Source organism: Megalobrama amblycephala, linkage group LG9 (genome assembly GCF_018812025.1).
Source record: "Megalobrama amblycephala isolate DHTTF-2021 linkage group LG9, ASM1881202v1, whole genome shotgun sequence".
Classification (NCBI taxonomy): Eukaryota; Metazoa; Chordata; class Actinopteri; order Cypriniformes; family Xenocyprididae; genus Megalobrama; species Megalobrama amblycephala.
The window spans coordinates 6,443,873-6,471,746 of record NC_063052.1 but is presented as its reverse complement, the minus strand read 5'-3'; the positions used below and the strand labels follow the sequence as shown (position 1 = coordinate 6,471,746).

The following is a 27,874-nucleotide window of genomic DNA, read 5'->3' as shown; positions in this document are numbered from 1 at the left end:
GCAGAGTGAATGTGGTTAGCCACGGCATCGCTTTCAAAAGTCTCCGTTTTGGTCTATTTACACTGAAACGCAACCCCAGGCTCTGCAGCATTTTCGAAAGTCTCCATTTTCGAGGGACGAAAACGCTGGAGTAGTGTAAATGACAGGTGTAACCGTAGCAAAAGTTATGCGTTTTAAAACTAAAACACACTAGTGTAAACGGGGCCTAAATAAGCTACAAAATGGATTGCTCAGTCAAAAATCTGATTCTGCATTCATAAACTTTCCAAACCATTCAAAAGTGTTTCCATAGCAACATTCCATTAATAGTTATTCATTCACCAGGTTGAATTCCAGCAGTACTAAGAACAAACTATATAAACACTGTCTGGAAAATCTCTGCTCACCCAAGATGAACTAAGCAAACATCCCCATCCGAACAGTTAAATCTGAGCTGTTCGTGTCAGTTTGACTCTCTCCGTGAGATGAGCCTGAGGATCAGTGATGGTGGAGGGAAAGAGGCCACCCATGTGAACTGAGCTGACAGGAGAGAACGAATACATCCTGCCATTTCTTTCACGCACATACATTGCAGCTCTATGACAAAGAATATGAAGAATATGCCTGGTTTGACCTCCACCCTCAACTAGTTAAACCCACTTTGGAGTGATATTTCATCCAACTCAGTACATACAAATTCACAGTAAGATGCAGTTGTTTTCCTTTCTCCTGAGCTCCATCTGTCTCTCACGTGACCCAAAACAATGAAGACAGGCTACTGTTCTCTGAGCCCCTCTCACATGACATCATTGCTCCAAGGCAAAGTTTCTTTCACCATTTCACCATTTTCCCAGCATCATATGGAGATGAGCAACCGGAGATAAGCAGAACAATGCCATTCTTCTCTAATTTACTCAACCGCCTCATGTAGAACTTTTGAGACTAAACTCAGGGCAGGATTTCAGACCATGCTTGAGGAGCACATACTCCAAGACCGCAGACGCCCAGGGGCCTCAACCACACCTTGATAAACTTATATAGCTGCTTCACAATTACATATGAATGAAACAAGTTGGGACGAAATGGCGGTTGTGCTCCAGGGTCCCATGGTCCTTTTTTCCAACCCTGGATAAACTATATGAACAGTGTGTGAAATTAACATCCACCACCAACCAAATGTGGCACACATAGTGGCAGATCATGTCGCTTTTCTCCCAGAATGGCCAATCCCTTTCATTAGAACACCGTGTAGGGATGTCACGAGGAAGTTTTCACACGTTAAATAAACTTGCAATAACAACAGTATTACCGATAACACTGTGGGGGAGGGGAAGCTTTCGCATTCGCAATCACGCTTACTCTGTGTACAGGCCTATCAATATGCAGGTACTGAAATCTCTTTTGAATGCACGCTCACTTTTCACTTTTGCTTTTGATTGTGCGATTACGCATACAGTACACTGTTTGTAAGGAACGGCAGTACTGACTGCACATTTTACAAAATAAGATATTTGTCAATGACGCTCAGGATCTATTGCACACCAAATCCTCCGCCATCGTCTTGTCAGTCATCTCTCCTTACTCTCATCACATGATAAGTGAAATCTGACTCCTGTTACACTGTGACAGAGCAGACGCTTTCAGTTGATAGGTGTAGAGTCCATTGTCCAACTTAACTAAATGTTTTTTTATTTCTATGAAAGCAAAGCAAAAATGACAGTGGGAACGGTGCTGTGGTGGGCAAGTAATGTAATCGGTGTATGGCTAAACACTAGCCTGACTTCGTCATACTCATATTCTAGGCAGAATGTGAGTCTGATACTGCTCCATTGCACTTGAATTATGGGGCGTGTCTTAACCGAACCAGTAAAAAAAAAAAAACTCTGCACTCAATTGGATAGACCTACAACCAATCAGAGCAACGCAGTAAGTGACGTATGTTGAACTTGTACTTAAACTTTTGCCGAATCCCGTTGGAAGGACGGCAAACACATCTTTCCCATCGACAAATGCCTTAATTGCGGTTCTTTGTTCGTCTTTTAAAATTAATGTGCTGTCGATTTCTTTTATTACAGACGTGATAGCGGAATCTAAACATCTTACTTCTCCAGCTGCAGTCATCGTTGGTGAAAACCAATTCAACCCAAGCGCTCTTTGATGACGTGGGTGGTTACGTAACCGCAGATAGCCTGTCCATCATCGATTAAAGCCCGCCCTGGCAATTTGATTGGCTCGGCCTTCTGGGAGCCGAGCATAATTACTCCACAATGGATCGAGTCCAGACCGAACTTCCCGTCCAAAAAATGTTGTGGGCGGGGTTCGGGCTGGCACCCAGGCTAGCTAAACACCATATAACACAGGTAACACGAACTACTGAAGCAAGACTAACAGGGTGTTAAAATTATTTTGCCCATATAGCTTATACCGTTATATTTAGTTGCAAAAAGCAAAATTGGGCATTCACCAGCCACTTGTGGCGATACATGATATTATTGTGATTTTAACCCTGTAAAGCCTGACATATGAATAGTCCGAAAAGTCAATTTATTTATTTTTTTAGCTTGCATGTGCTTTTTTGAGTATCATATTTGATACATCAGGCTTTTATGGCTCATATAATATGATTAAGGAGAACATGGAGACTTGAGGAGCAAAAAAGACACCATAATTTTATTCTAACGCCCAAACGGAGCAAAAATATGCAATTTGGTGCAGTTGTTGTAGGGCTGTGCGATTAATCAAAATTGAGTTTGTTTCAATTTTGGCTTTCAACGATTAAAATACGATAATCAAGATAAAGCAATTATTGTGCACCATTCCTTAGTTTTATGATCAAAGCTCTGTAGTTTTCATTTTGGGTTGAAAAACATATAATGCAAGTGATGTACAAATACACGTTCCTCAGAAGCCTGATATAGATAATAAAAATGTATAGATAAAATGTATAGATAATCAAATAAACCTTGAGTTGCTTCAGTCCAGTAAGTGTTTACCTTGAAATATAAATTTTACTTCATAAAAAAAGACACATGTACCACAACCTGAAGTGGGACATTTTTACAATTATACTAAAAGGCCTTTTCCTTGCTAAGAAAGTATGAACTGTCAATCAGAGGGCAGAAGGCATGTAGATTGTACTGTTTTTTCAGGAAAGTTTTGATCATATTGATTAGAGACGCAGTGATGCACCGATACCACTTTTTACAGAATGAGTATGATGACAATAATTTCATTTTTGATACTTGCCGATACTTTTGGTACACTGTAAAAAAATTATTATTTGTAAAATAAAAATTAATTATGATTTGTTATCACAACATTTTTTCTTTTGTGAAATCAACTTAGATAATTAATGTGGTTCAGATAACATAATATTTTGAGTTTCTGTTGATTAAACCAATCGCCTTCATAGTATTAACTCAAATTTTTAATTTCAACGAACTCAAAATTTTAAGGCAACCAGGTAACTTACTTTAAGTTGAAGCAAAAATTCTTTTTTACAGTGTACTTACGCTCACTTAAGACATAACCGATTCGTCAAGATGGGCATTTTGACATAATTATGTGTCAATTTGTCCATTCAAGCGCAAGGAGATGCGAAAGTATTTCAAGACAGGTACTTGGCTGGCATCCAATATAATATTATCTAATACAATATTGCAAACTACGACAACACTTTGCTGTATAGATTTTTCCCCCACCCCTACCAGCCACCCTTTGGTGGACAAAAAAGTAAATTTCACACGCTGTATAAGAACACAAACTGTATTTAAGGGGCATTTAAGGACTGTTTCCCAGGAACATTTGTACAGATATCCACTCAGCACTAGACTGGCACAGAGATGAACCGCTGAAAGCAAAAGAACGTACTACAAAAAAACACTAAAAAAGAGAATGAAAGAGAAAGCGAATGGTTACATAATGATCTGGGCTATATCCAGAGCCCTACAGCAAGGTGGACATTTGCTTCCCTCCGACGAACACTGTGATTCACTGTCCCGTACATAGACTGACAGGAGGACGACTTGTGCTACTGTTCCAATGTAGGAAAAATCATTTCTACTGCCTCAACTCAGAAATACTGACCTCATTCAAGAAAGTAAAGTGGAAATTAATGGAAAAACCATTCTGTGATGTTAGGAAACAATGCATTGTCCCTTTTTTACAAAACATGACAGGACACATTGTTACACTGTGCTTTAACAACTTTTTTGCAGATAGCTTTAACTCTTTAGTTTAGTCTATTTGATATAATTTAATTATGTACAGTTTCGTTTTGTGGTCCTGCATCCTGTGTTTGTCTTATAGCTCCATGATCCTGGAGAAACTGATTAGTTTTACTGTGTACAGGCTGTAATGATAATAAAGCTATCATACAGATCCAGAATCCCAGTGAGCACAAAGCAGCAGACTCGATCTAACAGGCGATCAGTGTGAGGGGGCCAGAGACTATGTTTCTTTGAAACTTGAAACTATTAGTCTTACTCTGCTGTTCACAGCCTTTGAAGTCCTCTGGGAAAGGATGTGGTAACTATGTGGTTGACTCATGGCCAAACCAGCATAAATCTTATCAGACCTTTGTCCATTCAGCATTTTAGTTAACCACTCAGTGACAGAAGCCATAGAGGCAACAGGTTAGGGATGCGCAAAACGACTTATTTCAGTTAAACTGTGAACTTTATCAAAGCATTCCGGAAAGGGGTATTTAACAGTGTTTGTTTTATTTTAGTAACCTGCATGTTATGCAATCTCAGAGGTTCTGCAAGAGCCATTAATAACTCAAGGTGCACATGCATGCTTGGTTTATGACTGATTATCCAAACACTGATAAATCAGTTCTTGGTTTATCAATAATAGATATGCAGGACATACTGTATAATATTACATTCACATTGAAGGGAATAATAATAAATAAAAAAGCACTTCAGGGTGGAGTTTAGGAAATGTGAAGAATGAAACTGATTCCATCATAGTCTAGGCCAGCCTTCACACACACATCACTGTCTTACGTCACACACTCAAGTTATCTTCCTCAGCTGACTAACAGACAAAGAATGACCTTACACAAAAATGTAGGGCTGTCATGGTTATGTAATTTTAGCTGACAAGTAATTGCAATTAATGATTTAATTGTTTAGTTCATATGAGTTATAGCACATGCTAAAAGGGTTAGTTCACCCAAAAAAGAATTTTCTGTCATTAAAGGGATATGTCCAACTGCGTTCAACACTCGCTTAGTGAGGTCTGATCGCACTCTGACAACGGAAGTAAAGTCTAGCACTCATTGAAGTAAGCGCGAGACATGCTGTTGTCAGAGCGCGATCAGACCTCACTAAGCGAGTGCTGAACGCAGTTGGAAATAGTGGTGTATTAGAGGTAAAAAATTATATAAATACTGTTCGGTTTCTCGCACAAACCGATCGTTTCGTGTCTTAGGACATCAATGTGTCGTCACAAGCCACAGGGTTTAATTTGGATTTATCTAAGCATTTTTATTTACTCTTATAAAAGAAGTTCCCATTGACCCACATTATACGGCTGACAGACGGCAACGGTTGGAGTTAAAAATCATCATTTGTGTTCTACTGAAGAAACAAAGTCACCTACAGCTTGGATGCCCTGGGGATAAGCAGATAAACATCAAATTTTTATTTTTGGGTGAACTATCCCTTTAAGCACTCACCCTCATGTCATTCCACACCAGTAAGACCTTTGTTCATCTTTGGAAGACAAATTAAGATATTTTTTTATGAAATCTGAGGGTTTCTGAACCACACATAGGCAGCAACGTCATTGCACCTTTTGAGGTCCAGAAAGGTAGTAAAGACATCGTTAAAATAGTCCATGTGACTATAGTGGTTCAACCTTAATTTTATGAAGCGCAAAAAAAAAAAATCTTTATTCAACAATTTTTCTCATTACAGTATAAGTGGTTAGTAAAATAATTTGACATACTTGCAAAGTAACTTCTAGTCAGGAGAATATCTGTTGGGGTCCATCAAAATAAAGTGTTAACAGATATTAGACAGACAGTCTACTAATACTCCAATGACTGGTAGTTGACACATAGTTGCAAAGCTACTTATTAGTTAGTAAGATGTCTAAAGTGGACTATCAGAATAAAGTGTTATCGAAGACAATATGTTGAATAAGAGAACAACTTGTTTTTTTGAAGCTTATTACGTGGCTAAAAAAGTGATGGTTGTGCGTAAATTGGCACCAAATGCGAATGGGGAAAATTAACGTTGTGCGTCAAGGCTGTGTGTGACCGGGCCAAAGTACTCACACATTCTACCTCATCATTACACACAAACACACTCACACAGTCAGCTGAGGAAGGAAAGTTATGCAGCGAGGTGAAAGAAACAGGCTTTGTGCAATGATAAAGAAAACCTCGGGGGATTAAACCATGAGAGCTTCAAGCTCACAGCTAACAAATAAGTTCCCCAACCCCAAATAAAAAAAAATAAAAAAAAAGAGAGAGAAAGCGAAAGTGAGATGAGGGGTATTTTAGAGGTGGATGTCACTAAAGGGGAAGTTGTACTGGGAATTTACTGTCTCAACAGGTGTTTTACAGACCATCAACATTCCTACTCTTCATCCAACAGCAGCCTCTCCCTCGAGACCAGAACCACAGACAGGTAGTACGACCTATAGCTTGAATAAACTCTCATTAAGAGGTCCGATAATCCCACTTTAACCACTGAACTGGATCTTGGATCTAATCCTCTTTGTCTGCGCCTCCTTGGGGGACGAAACACGGTGATCACGGTGAGTTTTCAATAAGCTGCCAAGATGCCTATCGTCAAAATGGACTGTGTCTTTCACTCTTCAGATCACGTAGATCATAAAAGCCTTAATGATCAGTTGGCCGATGCACATGAGTGAATGGAAGCACTTAGAAACCCAGTCTGATTTTGATGGAGTGGGTTTGTTTTGAGCTGAAGGACCCTGGTGAGAAGCCAAGGCATCTAAATGTGATTACTATTCCCCTATTTATAAAGCAATTGAGTCCTGCCAATAGTACCGAGTTAATGGGAAAAAACTGGGTCAGCTCGCCTCTATCTGTCCGGAGAACTGCCAAAGGCCAGAGTGGGCCGGATGAAGCCCAACCAAGAGCACTTCCTAAAATCAACACCATTTTGAGCATGGATCGATATTATTCAGTATTGATAACTAATGACACATATCTTAGAGGATATTTTGAGAGACAGATTATGGCTGTCTAAAGCTGAAAAAATGTTGTATAACATCCTGCCTACCAAGATGCCTTCATCTGATTGGTTTTTGAAGGCAGAACAGATGTGACCTTCACTGCCTATGATATCTGGGTCAATGACACAAGACCAGTGTTGTTGTTAACTAAAACCAAAATTATTAAAAATATATCATTAACTGAAATAAAGCTGAAATAAAATCAAATATAAATATATTAATGAAAATTGGAAATGTTTGGCAATTAAATTAAATGAGTTTAAGTTGAACTTGAAGTATTAAAATTACTAACACTGAAATTAAATAAAATAAAGCTAAATAGAAATATTTAAAAAAATAACTAATAAAAATGACAAAAGCACAACAAAATGACTAAAAGTTAAACTAAAATGAAAACTAATAAATATAAAAATAAAATTAATTCAAAATATGAATAAATACAATGATTGTAAATAAATAATACTTAATCTTATCTGTTTGTCTAATCCATTAATTCAATAAATTAAAAATACATAATACATGCATAAAAGAGTTAAATATGCCAATTTTATGATGTTCATCTTTTTTATATTAAAATTAATTTAGATATTTTTTGACAAAGTCAAAAATATCAGGGTGATACAACAGTCCTAATGAAGACAAAAGCCTAAGTAAAGGAATTAAATTCCTAAAAAGAAAACCTTACTGAGTAGTTTGATAGTTTAGAAATAATCATATTTAATTATAATTTCTTAGGAAATATTATTACAGCAGACCCTTAAAACTGTGTCTAAGAGGCAACAAGTCTCTTAAAATATCAAATGATTTGACCTTTTTGTGACTGAGTTTGTTCAAGTTGTACAATGTCATGTGTTGTGACTCCCTAAAAATGTTGTGATATTTATGAATTAATAATTAATAATTGTAAAAAAAAAAAAAAAAGGTATATTTAAAAACTTGATTACACAATGATTAAGATGTGTGTTCGACCACATATTTTAGTCATTAAACTTAAATTTTTCCTGAAAACGGCATACAAATAATTCAAAACCACATGAAACAAACATGAAAACAAAAAGTAAATTCCTAAGAACTTGACGTGTTTTAAAGGTGCCATCGAACGTTTTTTTTTACAAGATGTAATATAAGTCTAAGGTGTCCCCTGAATGTGTCTGTGAAGTTTCAGCTCAAAATACCCCAAAGATTTTTTTTTATTAATTTTTTTAACTGCCTATTTTGGGGCATAATTAAATATGAGCTGATTTATGCTGTGCGGCCCCTTTAAATCTCGTGCTCTCCGCCCCCGGAGCTCGCGCTTGCCTTAAACAGTGCCTAAACAAAGTTTACACAGCTAATATAACCCTCAAATGGATCTTTACAAAGTGTTCGTCATGTATGCAGCATGCATGCGTCGGATTATGTGAGTATTGTATACTGTTATATTGTTTACATTTGATTCTGAATGAATTTGAGGCTGTGCTCCGTGGCTAACGGCTAATGCTACACTGTTGGAGAGATTTATAAAGAATGAAGTTGTGTTTATGCATTATACAGACTGCAAGTGTTTAAAAATGAAAATAACGACGGCTCTTGTCTCCGTGAATACAGTAAGAAACGATGGTAACTTTAACCACATTTAACAGTACATTAGCAACATGCTAACGAAACATTTAGAAAGACAATTTACAAATATCACTAAAAATATCATGTAATCATGGATCATGTCAGTTATTATTGCTCCATCTGCCATTTTTCGCTGTTGTTATTGCTTGCTTACCTAGTCTGATGATTCAGCTGTGCACATCCAGACGTTAATACTGGCTGCCCTTGTCTAATGCCTTCCATAATGTTGGGAACATGGGCTGGCATATGCAAATATTGGGGGCGTACACCCCGACTGTTACGTAACAGTCGGTGTTATGTTGAGATTCGCCTGTTCTTCGGAGGTCTTTTAAACAAATGAGATTTATATAAGAAGGAGGAAACAATGGAGTTTGAGACTCACTGTATATCATTTCCATGTACTGAACTCTTGTTATTTAACTATGTCAAGATAAATTCAATTTTTCATTCGAGGGCACCTTTAAATTAGGCATTTGTCTTGGACTCTTTTACTAAGTAACAAGCAGTGCAATCAAATACTTTATTTTTCATCTGTTCTAGACCATTAGGGGTGGCATGATGCCTTAGGTGGCCTGTCTGAAACCAGACTCCTTAGGAGATACGTTCATGCAAAAACACTACGGTTAAGACGCTGACGGACAGGGCAGTTGGGCAGCAGCCATGGGTTTTGAGACACAGCCAGAGGGGCGAGCAGCAGATTACTAATACTTTGTTCAATGTAGAGGCACCGCTCAACTTGAGGGCGAGGTCTTAAACATGCATACTGCAACATCACATGATCACTGAGAGAGAGGTGCAGTCATGCAGAACAGAGCACACACACACCCTCTCATTACTGCCCTCAGACAGGGTAGGCTTTATGAAGAGGAGAACGCCTTAGCTCAAAGCTCTGATCTCACAGTGTGTACACATGAAACATCATGTATAAACAAAGTCTGTCATCATTTATTCAGCCTCGTGTCGTTCCAAAACTGTATGACTTTCTTTTTTTCTGTGGACAAAAACAGATATTTTGTTTGTTGCTCTTTCCATGCAATTACAATGGAGAACTGAAGCTTTTAAGCTAAAAAAGGAAGTACCACTATAAAAGTCTTCTGAAGACATACAAATTACTGAAATAGTTATCCACTGATAAGTATGGAAGCTTGTTTCCACCACTGAATACAAATAAAAAAGGTAAGTGTGACTTTTTATCTTGCAATTCTGACTTTTTTCCCCCTCAGAATTTCAACATATAAATTTGCAATTACGAGTTATAAAGTCAGAATTGTGGGATATAAACTCGCAGTTCTGACTTTTTTCTCGCAATTCTGACTTTATAACTCATAATTGTGAGTATATATATCGCAATTCTGGAGACACACGCTCACACACTCACAATTGCGAGAAAATGTCAGAATTGTGAGCTGACATTTTTTCCTCAGAGTTGGACTTTCAAGTATATTTCTCACAATTCTGAGAGAAAAAAAAACTCACAATTGTGACTTTTTTCCTTTGAATTGTGAGAAATAAATATGCAATTGCGAGTAGGAAAGTCCAATTCTGAGATTTAAACTCAATATTCTGACTTTTTCTATTATATTCTTTTTTTTAATATCTCACATTACTTTACAGCTCACAATTGCTAGTTTGTATATATCGCAATCCTAGGAAAAAGGTCAGAATTTTGAGATAAAAAGTCAATTAACCTTCTGTAATGGAGCTAATTACCTGGAATTATACTTATAGTTATATCAAATAATATAATATAATATTTAATTATACTGTAATATATAACTGAATTATATTAAGCCATTCAAAGCAGTGTTATTTTAGTATTAATCATGTAGTATATTTACTAATACTTTGAATTAGCTTTTATTTTTATATTTTTAGTTTACATTATGTACTTTTTCATTTTTATTAGTTTTTCTATGTTTCTATTTAGCTTTAATTTATATTTATCAATTTCCATTTTAGTTTTAGTAATTTTAGTACTTCAACTTAAACTCATTTTATTTAAGTTAGTTGCAAAAGTAACATTTTTCATTACGTTTTTTAACCTAATATTTATATTTTATTTTATTTCAGCTTCTTTTCAATAAATAAAAATAATCTTTAATAGTTTTAGTTAACAATATCAAAAATGCTACTCCTCTCCACAAAGAGCTATAGGGCAGATATTATCAAGATTATCAGTATTTTGATCTGGTCCACTCACAACATCGTACGAATCAGTAGACCTTTTTAGGGCTGCAACGATTAATCGCGATTAATCATTTGCAAAATAAAAGTCTGTGTTTACGTAATATATATGTGTGTGTTCTGTATATAATAATTATGTATATATAAATACACACACATTCATGTATATATTTAAGAAAAATGTTATATTTATATATAAAATATTTATATGTAATATAAAATATATATAAATATATATATTTATAATACATGCATATATTTCTAAACTTTATACCTGTATGTGTGTGTATTTATATATACATAATTATTATACACAGAACACACAGATATATTACGTAAACACAGACTTTTATTTTGCAAACGATTAATCATAATTGATCGTTGCAGCCCTAGACCTTTTTTCCTTTTCGAAGCTTAAAATCTCCAACAATTGCATGGAAAAGAGCGATCAGAATGTTATTAAAAATTCCTCTTTTTGTGTTAAACATAAGTAAGAATGTGACACAATTTTGAACAATGTGAGGGTAAATAAATGATGGCTTAATTTTCATTATGCATGGCTGATCTTACATCACTTACAAGGGTCAGACATCATTCAACTTGGAGAACATTCAACTATTGAAAGTTGTCACACGGCCTATCTGTTTACAAAACGTCTTATCGATTCAATCGGAAAAAAGATAGCATTTGTGTGCAGAGAGGGCAGGGCCCTGCTGTTCTGCTCTTTGAATATCCTCCCATTCACAGTCACGAGTCTACAGTCTAGTGCTCTGTTGATAATCTCGTTCAGAAAAGGCTCAGAATACAAGCATGGCCGCATGTGTTCTTTTTGTTTGGGAGTCTGTGCGAGAGTGGCTGTGTGGGCGCATGCTTACATGTGTGCATCCCCTCTGTGGACCCATCTGTTAACTCTGAGGGCATTTTAAAATCACATTTAGCCAACAAATCTTACTTCAACATTTTGAGCATAACACATAGTCCTATTTGCATGGCACCGTCTTGTTTACTAAATAGAAAAGGCCGTAAAAACGTTGTGTTCTGTTCCGAGTCGGACAGCGGGAGATCTCTTGGTGCTGAAAAGCTTGGGAAAACTATTTCCGAATGGATTACAGCAACGCTTTGGCTACTTCCCAGAGTGGCAGGGAGCTTTTGGGAATCTTTGAGGCAGGCTAAGATCCACATAGTTGTCACGCCAACAAAGAACAAACAGCTAATGAATACTATCAAGACAATGAGGTTGCCACAGACACAAATACTCCTGAAAACAACTCGCACCTAAATCTAGCTGGCAAACATCCACACCACGGACAGCACCACCAGAGTCAGCAAAAAAAAAAAACACTGCACCTAGAAACCTTCAGAAACCAAACATACGGAGACGAAAACTGGCTTTTTTCTCAGGATGGTTTGTCAAGCTGATGCCCTTTACCAAATATAGCAAGAGAATGACTCATTTTCTTCAAAAGTCAAAAACCAGTCTGGCACCTCAACAAAAGCGAACAAGATGACTCACCTCTATTGATGAACTGGGCGGTATGTGTTTATCTGTAATGGGGAGAAGAAAAAGAAAGAGAAACAAATCAAATATATAATATTGGACTAATCTTTTTTTAAATCACATGACTCAAAATATTTACATTACAATTTTCTCTTTATCAATGAACTTGACAATATTATATAATCTAGAACTAGATTTTTCCATTTCTGGGTGGTTGCTAATGCATGAAGTACTGTTAGGTAATTATGTACTTAGAAACATTTTATTTTACATTTATTGCAAAATACATAGTAGTTTGAGAGCATAAGGAGATTATGTTGTTCGCAGTGCTTCATGGAAGTGGGCGGGCATTAAAGGGTTCTTTTGGTGCAAATAGAGTGCCTCAGGGATGACGCATTTTTGTAGGCAAGCGAGTTAGCATTTTAGCACTTCCGGTTCCAACGCCGTAAAGTCTATGTTTTTTTTAATGGGTTTTTGCTAAATCGCTTGAAATAAGGTCGTGGTTAACAAAGCCTCTAAATACTTTCACGTTTTGATCTATGACATAAAACACACCAGTTATAACCCACTTGTGATTTTTTAAACCTTTTCTGTGTCCTAAAAACGGCGGTTGCTAACAAGTTGCTAAAAGGGACTACTTCCTTTGGCGGGGACTTTAGACGTCATCATTAAAAATGGGACATTTGGACTGCATTTCTCATGAAAAAGTGGATAAGTATTCATAACAGCACAGATCATAATCAGCGAGCATGTTTTTAAATAAAGTTGTTTTTTAAATACAGTTTGAAGAAGCTTGGTGGTGACGGCGTTGATCCGCGACCATGGTGTGCTGTAGTCCGTTTATAGCCTACCGTTAGCCTTTTATATCTGACTACTTTATTTAGGCTTCAAAATCTATAAATGTTGTGTTAACTTGTAAAGATTATCTTGATAGACAAAACGTGTAAGTGTCATAACCCTTTGTTAAACACAGAGCTTATTTTCTGCGATTTTCCAAAAGTCTATGGGAAAAATGCATAGGCTTTCAATCATGGGAACCCGTGCGCCACTAACTTCCGGGTTGGCCTACAAAAACACGTCATCCCTGGGGTACTCTATTGTTTGTTTTGATTCTCTGATTGGTGGAGATTCTCTGCAGAATCATGGGTAATGTAGTTTTTCCACCAGGTATTGCACTGTTGAACATGATCGTTTTAAAAAATAAGCTGAAATAATGCAGGCTTATGGCTTTAACAATCACACATAATCGATTTAAAACCTAATAGCTCACAGTAGGTCTGTCTTTAAAGGTTTATAGGTTCTCATTAAAAATCTGCTCCCCTATGAAGAAAATAAACAGGAATTTTACTTCCGGAACCCGACTGTTGCACTCTATTGTATTGCCAAGGTGTTCAAGGAATTGCTAGGTGGGTAATAGGTCCACCAGCCAAAAACCAGAAAAGTAACAAGTGTGGTCAAAAGTACCAACCTCAATACCAAATTGGTACTGAAATTTAAAAAATGTGACGTTTTGAGCGCTGCTGAGCAATGTGTTCACGCACTCATCAGATATGTCTGTGATTGGCTACAATGATCAACGCTTCAAAAACATGCTGTAAAAAGACAATGGGTCTCATTCATGAAACATTCGTAAACATACGAGAAAATATGTGAGTGATTTGCGCGTAAAGATATCTTCCCGAAAACTCTTCTCCTGATTCACAAATACTTCGTAAACGTCAGATGTGATAGTGAAATGTGTGTGTGTGTTAATGAATTCCAATCAGTTGTAAATGGGACGCGCGTGCACGCTCATTCTCAATTACCATAGATCCCGCCCATTAAATCTGACTGACAACTATACACTGCGTTCCAAATAATTATGCAATTGACATATCAGTAAGATTTCAGTGCAATAAACATTGAGATTTTAGTTTTTCTAAGAAAATGTTTGTTTGTTTATTCATCCATGTCTTTTTGGTATCAATCTCAGACAAAATAATTTGCCAGGTCTATGGAAACCCTATCTCTCTGAGGTTTGGTTTGGAGTGGCTGAAATGCATCTTTACGCACAACTGCCAGCCTGCATGAAGAGCTTCTTGAGACTCCAGAGACACCAGCAGCTTCAAATACCTGTTTGATGCTCAACACTGGCTTTTTTTATAGCTGCCCTTTTAATACAATAATTTATTTTTGATAGGAACTTTCATTAATAAGCCTTTATCTGACCGAGTTCTGCTGTGCTCTAAATCACTCACAAATCTTATGATAATTCGATAATCTCCATTCAGTTTCACACAATATTAGTTGTTTTCATGCCTTTTGCACAAGCATTTCATGCTTTTCATCTTCAGAAAGATCTTTCTTCCTCCCCATATTGCATGAGAACTGTGACTTGCTTAATAATGTGGAACAACCTCTAAGTAGGGTTTCCATAGATCTGGCAAATTATTTTGTCTGAGATTGATACCAGTTATCTAAAAAGACATGGATAAATAAACAAACAAACATAAACAACTAAATATAATACTAATATAACAACTAAAATCTGAATGTTTATTGTACAGAAATCTTACTGATTTGTCTCTTGCATAATAATTTGGAACGCAGTGTATATGGGCACCATATTATGACACCAAACAAAGGATTTCAACATGTCTTCTCAAAAGCGAATGAAAAGGAAAAATTTCTTAGATGCAGAAATTGAAGTTTTATTATTAAAAGTTCATTCAAAACGCCACATTTTTTTTTCAAGCGTACATAGTGGCATATCAGGTCCTAAAAAAAGGAAGCTTGGCAGCATATTACAGATGCTGTTAATGGAGTTTCATCTGTTAATCGAACAGTCCCAGAAGTGAAAAGAAAATGGTTCGACATGAAACTTGACTGCAAAAAACGAATTAGTTCACTTCGAAAAAAATCGTATTCAAACTGGAGGAGGACCACCAACATCATCGAGCATATCTACATTATACATTACAATTTTTTCAAAATGCTGTGTAAATATGTACCCGATTAAGGTGAATTAAAATGCAGCCTTATTAATGAGCAAAACGTTCGGATGTTAAACGCACTATTTACGCGTGGCTGGGAGCAGGTGTAGATTTCTTTTGTACCAACTAACATTTGGAAAATACGAACATTTTAATTACACACGATTTACACAAAAATTCGTTCTGCTCGAGTTTCATGAATGAGACCCAATGACAAAGATATCTGATAAGCGTGTGAACACAAAGGCCAATCAGAGGTGTTTATGAATCTGCTCAACAGCGCTTAAAGCATCACATTTTTAAAATTTCAGTGCCGACTTGGTATCGCGGTCGGTACTTTTGACAACACTAATAACTAGGACACTGCATGATTTGAGGTAACATTCACAATTCATTTCTGAAGGACAAAATTATGCACATATGCACTCAAGTTTAAAACTTACAGTTACACAATAATAATATTAAAGATTCTGTTTATTAATGGTGCTTGCTAAGGCCAGCATCTTTCTAGAGAAGTGTGCACTGTGCAGTATGGGTTGCAACCATGAATAAACTTAATCGAAGGGGAAATTGACCATTACAAACCCCCTCCCCCATTTCTATATTACAGAAAGGGACCCAGGGGTTTACCTCAGACAACCTTCACATTAAATATTTAACAAAAAATCTATAGGAGTCAGACAGAGATGCAATTTGTGCCAGTTGAGCCTGAGATATTCTACAAAGGGGTTAGAATCATAATGTCTGTCTCTTCCTTTAGTGGCACTGGAGGTATAATGTTACAGTGTTAAAAGAAAGAGCCTCCTCTGGGACTGGCTGAGACCCAGAGTTCACTGCCGCCACTAATGAATGAACCCAGTGTCACTGCAACGACCACTTTCAACAACTGAAAATCAAATATAACTGAAAATGTGCAAAGAGGTCTGAATTTAAACCCTCATAGCGTCTAATATACACCATCCTGACATGAAGAAGGTATTTTTCAAGAGGTTCTTTTGTCCTTTAGATGCCATTTACATAGTATGAAAACAGACGAGTCTCAGATTAACCTATATCTTTGAGTTAGGCTTCTCAGGAGCTTCAGATCTACACTTCCAAGTTTCATTTTTCTCATTGGGATACATGCTGTTTCTAGGGTTGTAGCAACTATGAAGTGCTCTATAGCTTTAGCAAGCAGAGAAAACAGAAAAAGGAGACAAATATCAGAGAAAGTATTGCCTGGAGCTTGGAGACAGACTTCCTTTTCTTTTCTTTTTTTTTACAAATCACATCTCCAATACAAACTTTTTTATTCAATTTGAGACAGATCTATTCATCAGGGATAGATCATGACTGAAACTGGCAAGTTCACAGTCTGATATCATTGGTCAGTCAGCGTAATTTGAACATACCCACATTTGCCAGACCAGCAAAACTTCCCCAGGAGAGCAGAATTCAGCAGACCGTCATGTTACATAAGCATTGATTTTCCTGCCTGGTAGGGACCATCTGATGTAATTACTTGCTTGACATTTGGCACTACACACTTCTATACTTAAGGCAGGAGACTTATATTTTATATTACTTTATTTGGAAATGTCTCTTGGAAAATGAATTTCAGATTAAGGTACCAGCCATATAAGACAGCAAAAATGCTCAAATAACTGCTGAACCACACGTCTAAATCCTGGTTAGGGAGATGGAAGGATTGAGACATTCATCCCAATAATTATACTTATGAACGGCAGTCAGATTAACTCCCAAAGGAGAAACAGAAATAGAAGCCAAATCCAAAAGCCTCAGGCAAAGGAACCCAAATGAGATAATGGCTGAGAATTTAATTACACCAGTTCTGTCTGAGAGATCCCTCTCTCGCGAATTTATCATCATTTTTTCGATGAAATTATGATGCTTTTGGGAAAAAAAATAGAAACCAGTTATCTATTTTCAAAGCACTATACTATAACATTAATAAAATTAAAGGTAATATGATTGTATATTTTAATTTACAATTGATTACTATTAACTAAGAACATTAAATGTGAGTGGGAGTAGTATAAAATCAGATGTAGCTATATTTACAACATTAAATGTTCTACATTTATAATAATTAGCATTGTTGTAATTGTCCATCCTGAACAATATATCAATACGTCTAAATGTTGAATCGTGATGGTAATTATGCATTTCACTCGAGCACTAGGCCAAAGAGCAGGTCCCTTTTGTTGCCCTCATGCCTAAAGGTGCTTATGGATGAATCCATCACATGGCCCCATTGTTTACAATGGCACGATGGCCGATACGATATAACCGGTGTTACAGAGTAAATGGTTTCTATTGCAATGAATGAGATAACAAATCAAATCAAAGCATATAATATAATATATACAAATATAGGCCTATATTTAAATTCTCAAAAGAAAACGCTAAAATAATAGGTGTAGGCTACAGTTAGAATTGAGGTGTAGGTAAATCTGTCTAAAAATTAAAATGGCCTCCATTAATCATAATATATTTAGCGAGGTGTCAGTGCAATGCCGTTGTAAATAACGCATCTCAATGCCATTGCTCTTCAGCAGGCTTCATCCTGCGCCATTTACTGCGCATTTACTTTGACTTCTCGTGTAAACACTATGCTTACCTGGACTGCTCTGTTGATATAATTTAACAGTCCCGTCCTTCCGGATCCTCACATCTCCAGGACCCGCAATCCGTCCAGGTGGACTCACACCTGTCTCTTTCCGTCTCTGTTTTTGAGTTAACCACCTACAACACTGATAACACACGGCCCAGGCTTGCTCCTCATTGATCGGTTGACTGTACAGTGTTAAAATCTCCTCCAAACACAATTCATCTTCCCCGTCCGTACAATCCATACTGATGTCTTCAGTTTTCGCTCCATCTCCGGGATCTTGGAGAGCCGACGGTGAGATTAACATTCCTTCGTCAGTCATTCTTCTTCTCCAGGCTTCCAGAGAGCAAAAATGACTGTGTGTTAGGATGATAAAAAGACAGAAAGGGTATGTTTACGTTAGGTCTGTCATCTAGGAGGACCGCGCGTGTCCGCTTCTACTGCCTGTGTCGCTACTTCTGAGCTCGCGCTGCCGCTGCTGCTGCTCGACTCTGAGAGGCGTTCATATGACTTTTCCGCATGGTCTCAGAGTCAGTCAGGTCCTGAGTCACTTCATTGACAATACAAACTAGGCTATGAGAACATTGCATTTATCTTAAATGGCGATTTTTATACATTTTAGAATAATGTACGAAATTAAATGGGTAGCCTTTTAGAAAATGATTTGTTTACATTGTCTGATGTTAAAGTTGGCATGAAACGGAAGTTGCGATAGCCCCGCCTTTCCGCCAATAAACACGTCATTAGAAAAGAGAAGTCGTTGCAAGAATAAGTGGAAGTTATTTCGCTAAAAGTCTTCATTAAATAGAGGTTGTGATAGTCTTTTCTTCCCTATTGTAACATATATCCAAGTGAAACGGCTTTTCGAACAAGAAAAAATGAAGGGCGGGACTTTATTTTGTCCATCAGGAACTGATTGGTTCGTTGGATTATTGTGGTTTGCTATTGCTGCATGTGTTCTTGTGTGAGTGACAGGTTGTCCTGCTCATGCACGTTTTTAGAGAAACACGTTTTTAGAGAAAAGATGCCATTTCAAGGAGGGGAAGATTTAAAAAGAATTTTTAAAAAAAGATATTTTGATTAAAGATTATGAGCACGTTAATTAAAAAAAAAAAAAAAGATGTGCACCTAAATCATTTATAATAAACACTGCAATATTCCATAAAAAATAGCAATTGTCGATTATTTATTTCATAGTGACTTTAAAGGGGTGGTTGATTATGATTTCACTTTTTTTTTACTTTTTTTTTTACTTTTTAACTAGTTAGGGTATGATGTTGCTGTTAGAGCATAAACAACATCTGCAAAGTTTTGATGCTCAAAATTCAAAGCAAGCAAAGGGAGATATTTTGTTTTAAAGAAATCGCTTTTTAAGGATTACAACAAACGGCTGGTAGGAACTTAGAAACGTCCTGTTGCATTCTACATGTCACTTTATCTTGAGTCTCTCCATCATTGTCCAACTCCAGTTTGAACATGAAAGGCTGAACGGTTTCTGACATTTTCAGTGAATCTGTGTGAGGTAATTGGAGCTGCTAACAGGAGCTCTTGAAACTCCGCCCTCTTCTTGGGTGCAGCAGCTCATTTGCATTTAAAGGGACACACAAAAACTGAGCGTTTTTGCTCACCCTCAAAAAGTGACAAATTTAACATGCTATAAAAAATTATCTGTGGGGTATTTTGAGCTAAAACTTCACATACACACTCTGGGGACATCAGTGACTTATTTAACATCTTGTAAAAGTGGAATTATATGACCCCTGTAAGAATAACACATCTATGACATGATGTGAAGGCCAAGTATGGTAACTCATACTTGAAATTTGTTCTCTGCATTTAACCAATGACTATCGAATAACACAAGACGTGTCACTCGTATTGTTTTGAATGGGAGAAAGTGCAACGCGCAATATGGCAGAATAAGTCCCGCCTTCTAAATAAGAGCCAATCGCAGATTGGTAAAGTCATCGCATCGCTGCAGCGGCCGAGAAGCTCCGGTTCCTATAGTCAGATGCGTGCCTCCGAAATGAGGCACAAGAGATGCACATTTAGGACTGCGCATGCACATTAGCTCGATCCAGCCTGAAAAATAATTTTTTTTTTGTCATGATTCAAGCGTTTAGAAACAAAATTTATGATACAGTTGTTGTCAGATTTCATTGGTGATTTCAAATATGAAATTTAATTGAAAGCTTGGCAAACAGCTTTGGAGTATTTGATGTTCCCCATTCAAAGAGATAGCAGCTGCACTTGAATGTCTGAGAGGCGTTTCAAAGAAGTGAAATGACTTGTCTTAAAGGGACTTAAATTTAAACCCATGCAAGTTAGTGCACACAAATTAGGAGCAGTGAGTAGTGAACACACACCCCAGTTGGCAGCCATTTTGCTGTGGCACCAGGCAGCAGTTGGGGGTTAGTTAGGTGCCTTGCTCGACCCGAGTCGTTTCCTGCTGGTGTTGAGAATTGAATCCGCAACCTTCAGGTTACCAGTCTGACTCTCTAAACATAAGGCCACGACTGCCCCACAAGAATAATGTTAGTAGCCTACATGTACATGTTAACTTACATCTTAACATAAATTTGGATAAAACCATTACATTTTAATCTGTGATATATGTTAACCTTTTTTATGTAAATTTTAAAAGTGTTTGGTATGCAAATTGTGAGGACTGTGGGCAGTGCCAACCAAATGATTGAGGAATAAACCAATAGACTTTGCACCAATGACATGTGCTAATTTTAGATAGCATTTAGATTGCCTAATTAAACATAATTCACAAATAATTACTGCTCCCCTTTCTGTATAAAACTCAAAATTGCACTAAACTGTGGAATCAGTGTGGAGACCCATGGAGTGCTTTAACACTATTGGTTTAACCTATTAACAATTAGCTACAGGGGTGAAATCACTGTCAACTGAAAAAAAAAAAAAAAAAGTATTTAAAAGGCAAAAAAAATTCTGATTTAGTTTGATTTGCACTAATGCTAAATGATGGTAAATGAAATAACAGGTATCATCTGAAACAGCAGGTTCTCTTGTTTAATTTGACTTATAACATCCACACAAGCTTTTACATGTCAAAAAACTAGACACATCATGTCTAACCAGACAGGTGTGATTGTAAACACTTCCCAACATAATTTTAATTTTCCACAAAATCAGTATTAAATTTGCTACAAAACTTGCTTATTTGTTTGTTTGTATCAGACAGAGACAATACAGGTTAGCAGTGTTACATCAAATTTCATGCAGCAGATTTCTGTACATACTTTTCAGCCTCTGTCCCTGGAGTGCGAGGGTGATGAACGTACACAGTGTGTAGATATGTTTTTGAGTACATTATGTTTCATGCATTTCTATATTTGTTATGTATTTGTTTTGAATTTTAAAAAGGTTTACCTGTTGAATTTCAACTGTTTAAAGTGAAATTAATGCGATAATGGATAGTATAATGATTATTTTGAATTTAATATAGTAATTAAATTCACCTGTTCATGCACAAAACCCTATTACGACTCAGCCAATTAGTGTAACAACAGTGCTCTTTGTACTTGACATTAATGTATAGTTTAGGTAGGCTACAAGTTAAAGGTGCCCTAGAATTAAAAATTGAATTTATCTTGGCATAGTTAAATAACAAGAGTTCAGTACATGGAAATGACATACAGTGAGTCTCAAACACCATTGTTTCCTCCTTCTTATATAAATCTCATTTGTTTAAAAGACCTCCGACGAACAGGTGAATCTCAACATAACGATCATTAATATGTACGCCCCCAATATTTGCATATGCCAGCCAATGTTCAAGCATTAGACAAGGGCAGGACGTCTGGATCTGTGCACAGCTGAATCATCAGACTAGGTAAGCAAGCAAGGACAATAGCGGAAAATGGCAGATGAAGCAATAATAACTGACATGATCCATGATTACATGATATTTTTAGTGATATTTGTAAATTGCCTTTCTAAATGTTTCGTTAGCATGTTGCTAATGTACTGTTAAATGTGGTTAAAGTTACCGTCGTTTCTTACTGTATTCACGGAGACAAGACTGTTGTTATTTTCATTTTTTAAACACTTGCAGTCTGTATAATTCATAAACACAACTTCATTCTTTATAAATCTCTCCAACGGTGTGTAATGTTAGCTTTAGCCATGGAGCACCATCAAACTCATTCAGAATCAAATGTAAACATCCAAATAAATACCATACTTACGCGATTAGACATGTTGCATGATGAACACTTTGTAAAGAACAATTTTGATTCAATTTTGATATTAGCTGTGTGAACTTTGCTTATGCTGTTAAAGGCAAGCGCGAGCTCCGTGGGCGGGGAGCGTGAGCATTTAAAGGGGCCGCAGCCTAAATCGGCTCATATTTAATGATGCCCCAAAATAGGCAGTTAAAAAAAATTAATAAAAAAAATCTATGGGGTATTTTGAGCTGAAACTTCACAGACACATTCAGGGGACACCTTAGACTTATATTACATCTTTTAAAAAGACGTTCTACGGCACCTTTAATCATTTTTAAACAACTCCCTGATCTTTCTTATTTTAGATTGTCAATGTTTATCATCAGTTTGGTGATGCAGTATTAAAGGGTTAGTTCACCCAAAAGTGAAAATAATGTAATTTATTACTCACCCTTACTCACCCTGTTGTTCTACACCCGTAAGACCTTCGTTCATCTTCAGAACACAAATTAAGATATTGTTGATGAAATCCGATGGCTCAGTGAGGCCTCCATTGCCAGCAGTGTTACTGCATTTCTCAAGATCCATAAAGGTACTAAAAACATATTTGAAACAGTTTGTGAGTTCAGTGGTTCTATCTTAATATTATAAAGCGATAAGAATACTTTTGTGCACCAAAATAACGACTTTTGAACAATATTTATATGGGCCGATTTCAAAACATTGCTTTATGCAGCTTCTGAGGTTTATGAATCTTTTGTTTCGAATTAGTGATTTGAATCTCCTATCAAACGGCTAAACCAAAGCCACTGGAAGGCAAGCCTGGAACCTTTAGCCAAAAAAGCATAACGGCTAATGCTAACGCCCCGCCCTTGGCGGTACAGAGGGAAGGAGACCAGAGGCTGTTTTTTGAATGGATGTGAGGCTTCACTATGCTGATTAAACAGCTTTTGTGGGGAAATAGCTAATCATTTAATTAATCGACAGCCTGTTTGCCAATCTTCAGCATGTTTTACACTAAACAATACTTTCGTTGGGAACTATATGTAGATTTAACTGGATAAAAATCAATTTTTTTTAAGGGAAGGCAGACTAGGGAATGTTGCGACTGATCATTACACGATAGGCTGAGAGGTGCCGCACGTGATTAAGTTAGCCGTTACGCTTTCTCCAATGGTAAGAGATGCAGAACCTCTCATCTCCCTATTATATACAATCTCTGGCTAAACTGCTGAAATCACGTGACTTTGGCACTCCGATTCAATGATTCGAGTCGTAAAGCTCTAAAGCAGTGTTTTGAAATCGGCCCATATAGATATTGTTGAAAAGTCGTTAATTTGTTTTTTTTGCCACACAAAAAGTACTCTTATTGCTTTATAATATTAAGATAGAACCACTGAACTCACATGAACTGTTTCAAATGTTTTTAGAACCTTTCTGGGCATCTGAAAGTGTTAATTATCCTGCTGTCAATAGAGGCCTCACTGAGCTATCGGATTTCATCAACAATATCTTAATTTGTGTTCTGAAGATGAACGAAGGTCTTACGGGTGCAGAACGACATGAGGGTGAGTAATTAATGACATTATTTTCATTTTTGGGTGACCTAACCCTTTAATGTTACACTGAATGTCCAAAACACAGCAATTGTCTGTTCATATAAAATAAACAGCTCCATCTAGTGGTTATTTTACAGCATGTTTAGCTGGCCGTATAAAATGCCTGTAACCAATAAAGTGGGTCTGTTGTTGTTCTCGACTTCAAAGGCAAAAAATGCAACTTTATTTCTAAAATAAAAAATAGACTGCTGAATTACTGAATTACTAGTAAATATAAAATAAACAAATACTGAGTAATTTCCAGTAAATGCATATTTACAAGAACAGAATAACCAAAAAATCACTACAATATTAAGAAAGAGGGTCATAATATAATTCATAATTATAATTTGTACACTTATTTAAGCATGACATAAAGTATTTAGTAGCCTGTTCTCTTAAAATCAGTGTCATTAGCATTAAAATTGCAATATGTATATGCTACAATACGAATATAGGCTTTGCTCGGTAACTCCTGTGAGGATATCAGAGTGCTACAGTTGACTAAAATCTATATTTGACATGCTAATTATCAGATGCTCCTTGTTAACCCATTTTAACAACAAAACTTCAGTAAAGTGTGATATTCTATAAGCGAGCATTAATGAGATGTCATCTCTTGTGAAGCTCTATTTCTCTCTACAGCTTATGATTTCTTAGCCTGTAATCCTCATTGCTCCTCTGGGTTTCAGAGCGTATCCTCCACATCAGGTGAAGATGATTTTTTCCCCATTGGCTCCCCTGGGTGAGATGCAGCGTTAGATGAAACCCCCTCAGAATGAGCAGTCCTCTCCTTGCGTGTTGTCAGGATTGAGTCACTTATCTGCTGTAAAACACAAGCTGTCACTATATCGAATGGAAAACAGACTTAATGTTATTCAAACATCGACACAGCTGTTCCTTCACAATCTCATGGTCTGTTTTTTCTGTACATTGGCAAAACCCTTAAGTTTGAAGAATTATACATTTAATGTTTCATAAATAGCTGTCTGTTTTTTATGCAGTGACTCAAACCTCATGGCCACAGGATGTTCTTTGATGGTTTTTGCAGGTGCTGGAAGTCAAAACCTGCTTCCCACATTGAGTTCCTGCATTAACCATCCGTCTGCCTCTGTCTCCACAAGACCTGGCCTCCATACCTCTACCTGTGGAGGAAGTGACAATCATATTTCACAAACATAACAAACTACTTAAAGACTAAGCCATATTTTAAAAGAGAAATCCAAACAAACTTTGATTTAATTTCCTAGCAAGCTACTCTATAAAACCATACCATCTTAAAGCTACAGACTTTTAAATCTGATAAATATTTATATATGTTTTTTTCACATTTTTAAATACATACATTACTTCAAGAAAAACAGCATTTACCTGATAGTTTTGCATTGTCTTTAATAAGATGGCTACATTCTCCACGAGCGACGCGGTTCTTATAAGTCACGCCGTTGGGGATTTCAGCATCAGTATTGGTAAGCCACGTCGATTCGGTTTCTCTGGTCCAGCTCTCATGATATCGGGGTTCAATAGCGTCTGCTCGACTCCCACCGCAGCCCATTGAAATAAGATGCGCTAATAAATGATGCAGACGAGCGCGCGCGTATGTGCTGTGGTCCCACGCGCAGCTGTGTCCTAGTGTAATTGACAAACTTGAAATTTGTCATCTCTTACGTCATCGAGGGTCGGCTATAGTTTGTTGTGATACAGTGTAGATGCAATTCGGACCAAAACAAACGAGAGAAGAATATACGTTTGCGTTTTAGTGACTACCAAACAAACGTGTTCAGATATACAGTAGCCTAGTGGATAAAAGTGATGTCCGGACATCTTCACCATTTATTCAAATTATTAAAAATGTGAGCATATTGCGTAGCTGTGCTTTTAGTCAATTGTTTTATTTATGATAACGCAATGAAACAAAATTGTGCGGACATAATTTTTGGCCAGACTGTCATACAAAGAAATTATGAACACATGCAAAAACAAGATAGTAATTACTGATTATGTTGGAGACAATGTATGTTTTTTTTTCCTGTGAGCTTTTTGTTTTTCTATGCTTTGTTGGTTTGTTTTTGGCCTAAAACCTGTAGCTGTAGTTTACCCTATTTTTTGCCGAATAATTTTGCCAGATAAATACCTTAACCACGTTTAGTTTTTTGTTCTTCCCTCATATTTTAAATATTTAAAAATGTAAAATATTTTCTTCTTGTTTTGATGGCGTAATTGATCTTGTAGGGTCATTAAAGGGTTAGTTCACCCAAAAATGAAAATTCTGTCATTCATGCCGTTCCACACCCGTAAGACCTATAATCTTCGGAACACAAATTAAGATATTTTAGTTGAAATCCAATGGCTCCGTGAGGCCTCCATAGGGAGCAATGACACTTCCTCTCTCAAGATCCATAAAGGTACTAAAAACATATTTAAATCAGTTCATGTGAGTACAGTGGTTCAATATTAATATTATAAAGCGACGAGAATATTTTTGGAGCGCCAAAAAAAAAAAAAAAAAGACTTATTTAGTGATGGCCGATTTCAAAACACTGCTTCAGGAAGATTCGAAGCATAAATGAATCAGTGTATCGAATCTGCTGTTCGGAGCGCCAAAGTCACGTGATTTCAGCCGTTGGCAGTTTGACACGCGATCTGAATCATGATTCGATACACTGATTCATTTGTGCTCCAAATCTTCCTGAAGCAGTGTTTTGAAACCGGCCATGACTAAATAAGTCATTATTTTGTTTTTGTTTTTGGCGCACCAAAAATATTCTCGTCGCTTTATAATATTAATATTGAACCACTGTACTTACATGAACCGACTTAAATATGTTTTTAGTACCTTTATGGATCTTGAGAGAGGAAGTGTCATTGTTCCCTATGGAGGCCTCACGGACCCATTGGATTTGAACTAAAATATCTTAATTTGTGTTCCGAAGATTAACGAAGGTTTTACGGGTGTGGAACGGCATGAGGGTGAGTAATAAATGACAAAATTTTCATTTTTGGGTGAACTAACCCTTTAAAAACAAATCCCCAAACAAATCCCCTCCAGCCATCACTTTTGGCCACTACTGTAACTTTTATATATTTTATATTATAAAACATACATATGCATACACCGACTTTAAGTGGGGTCCAGAACTCTGAGATCACTAGTGAAAAGTGCTTTAAAGGATTAGTTGACTTTGAAATGAAAATTAGCCCAAGCTTTAGGCTACTCACCCTCAAGCCATCCGGGGTGTATTTGACTTTCTTCTTTCTGATGAACACAATCTGAGTTATATTAATAAATATCCTGACGCATCTGAGCTTTATAATGGCAGTGAGCGGGATCAACGAGTATGAAGCTCAAGAAAGTGTCTCCTTCCATCAACATACTCCACACGGCTCCAGGGGGTTAGATATTAGATAGATAGATATTACTGTGTCAATATTTAATTCAGTAAATGTGTGTGTCAGGTCACCTTTATTTTTATAGCGTGTTATGCAATACAGATTGTTTTCAAAGCAGCTTTACAGTGATCAGCAGGAAAATAATGATTCAATGATGTGTGTGTAGTTCAGGTAAACCCTACATTATTGGGGACAAGATGTAAAATGCAATATTCAAAATCCTTGTCCTTGTGGGGACATTTTTTTATTCCACATGAGGAAAACAGCTTATAAATAATACTAAGTGATGTTTTTTGAAAATCTAAAAATGCAGAAAGTTTTCTGTGATGGGTAGGTTTAGGAATTATATTAATCTTAATTACTTGGATTTATTACATGTATTCAAGACATAGGAAAGTGTTTTTAGTACTTTCTACCTAATGTTACAACATTTCTATCGTTTAATAAAATCATTAAAGTAATTAAATCATTAAATCAGAAATATGAAGTCAACATGAATACAAAGAACATATTTCTAAAATATTTTATATATTTAATTAAATATTTATAATTTATATTGGACATACTTATTTACCTAATACTACTGTACAATAAAGCAGCCATGGTACTATTTGTAAGGAAACAAGAGT

General features: G+C 36.5%; 2 protein-coding genes across 13 annotated transcripts in view; both read right to left on the bottom strand.

The window, feature by feature from the left end:
* The window catches only part of spire1a (spire-type actin nucleation factor 1a), a 55,113-nt gene extending 36,356 nt beyond the window's left edge, over window positions 1-18,757 (bottom strand). For 2 of the 11 annotated variants that reach the window (XM_048201385.1, XM_048201384.1), the window contains exons 1-2: window positions 18,071-18,755; window positions 12,494-12,525 (exon numbers count right to left, since the gene is read on the bottom strand). In XM_048201385.1, coding sequence (XP_048057342.1) covers window positions 12,494-12,525; window positions 18,071-18,383 — 345 coding nt within the window. In that variant the 5' untranslated portion in view covers window positions 18,384-18,755. Of the gene's footprint in view, window positions 1-12,493; window positions 12,526-18,070 lie in introns of all 11 variants that reach the window. The other 9 variants (XM_048201388.1, XM_048201386.1, XM_048201382.1 and 6 more) reach the window with 8 other exon arrangements.
* A 5,095-nt stretch (window positions 18,758-23,852) lies between these two features.
* Window positions 23,853-25,620, bottom strand: si:ch211-215i13.3 (brain and acute leukemia cytoplasmic protein). Of its 2 annotated transcripts, none has more exons than XM_048203789.1 (3): window positions 25,227-25,620; window positions 24,870-25,000; window positions 23,853-24,681 (listed from the first exon to the last, which is right to left on the bottom strand). In XM_048203789.1, the coding sequence occupies exons 1-3, from the start codon at window positions 25,408-25,410 to the stop codon at window positions 24,544-24,546; spliced, it is 453 nt and encodes a 150-aa protein (XP_048059746.1). In that variant the 5' UTR covers window positions 25,411-25,620; the 3' UTR covers window positions 23,853-24,543. The 2 variants fall into 2 exon arrangements, with proteins under 2 accessions (XP_048059746.1, XP_048059747.1); XM_048203790.1 differs by having other exon boundaries at window positions 23,856-24,678; window positions 25,227-25,589.
* Window positions 25,621-27,874: the final 2,254 nt, after the last annotated feature.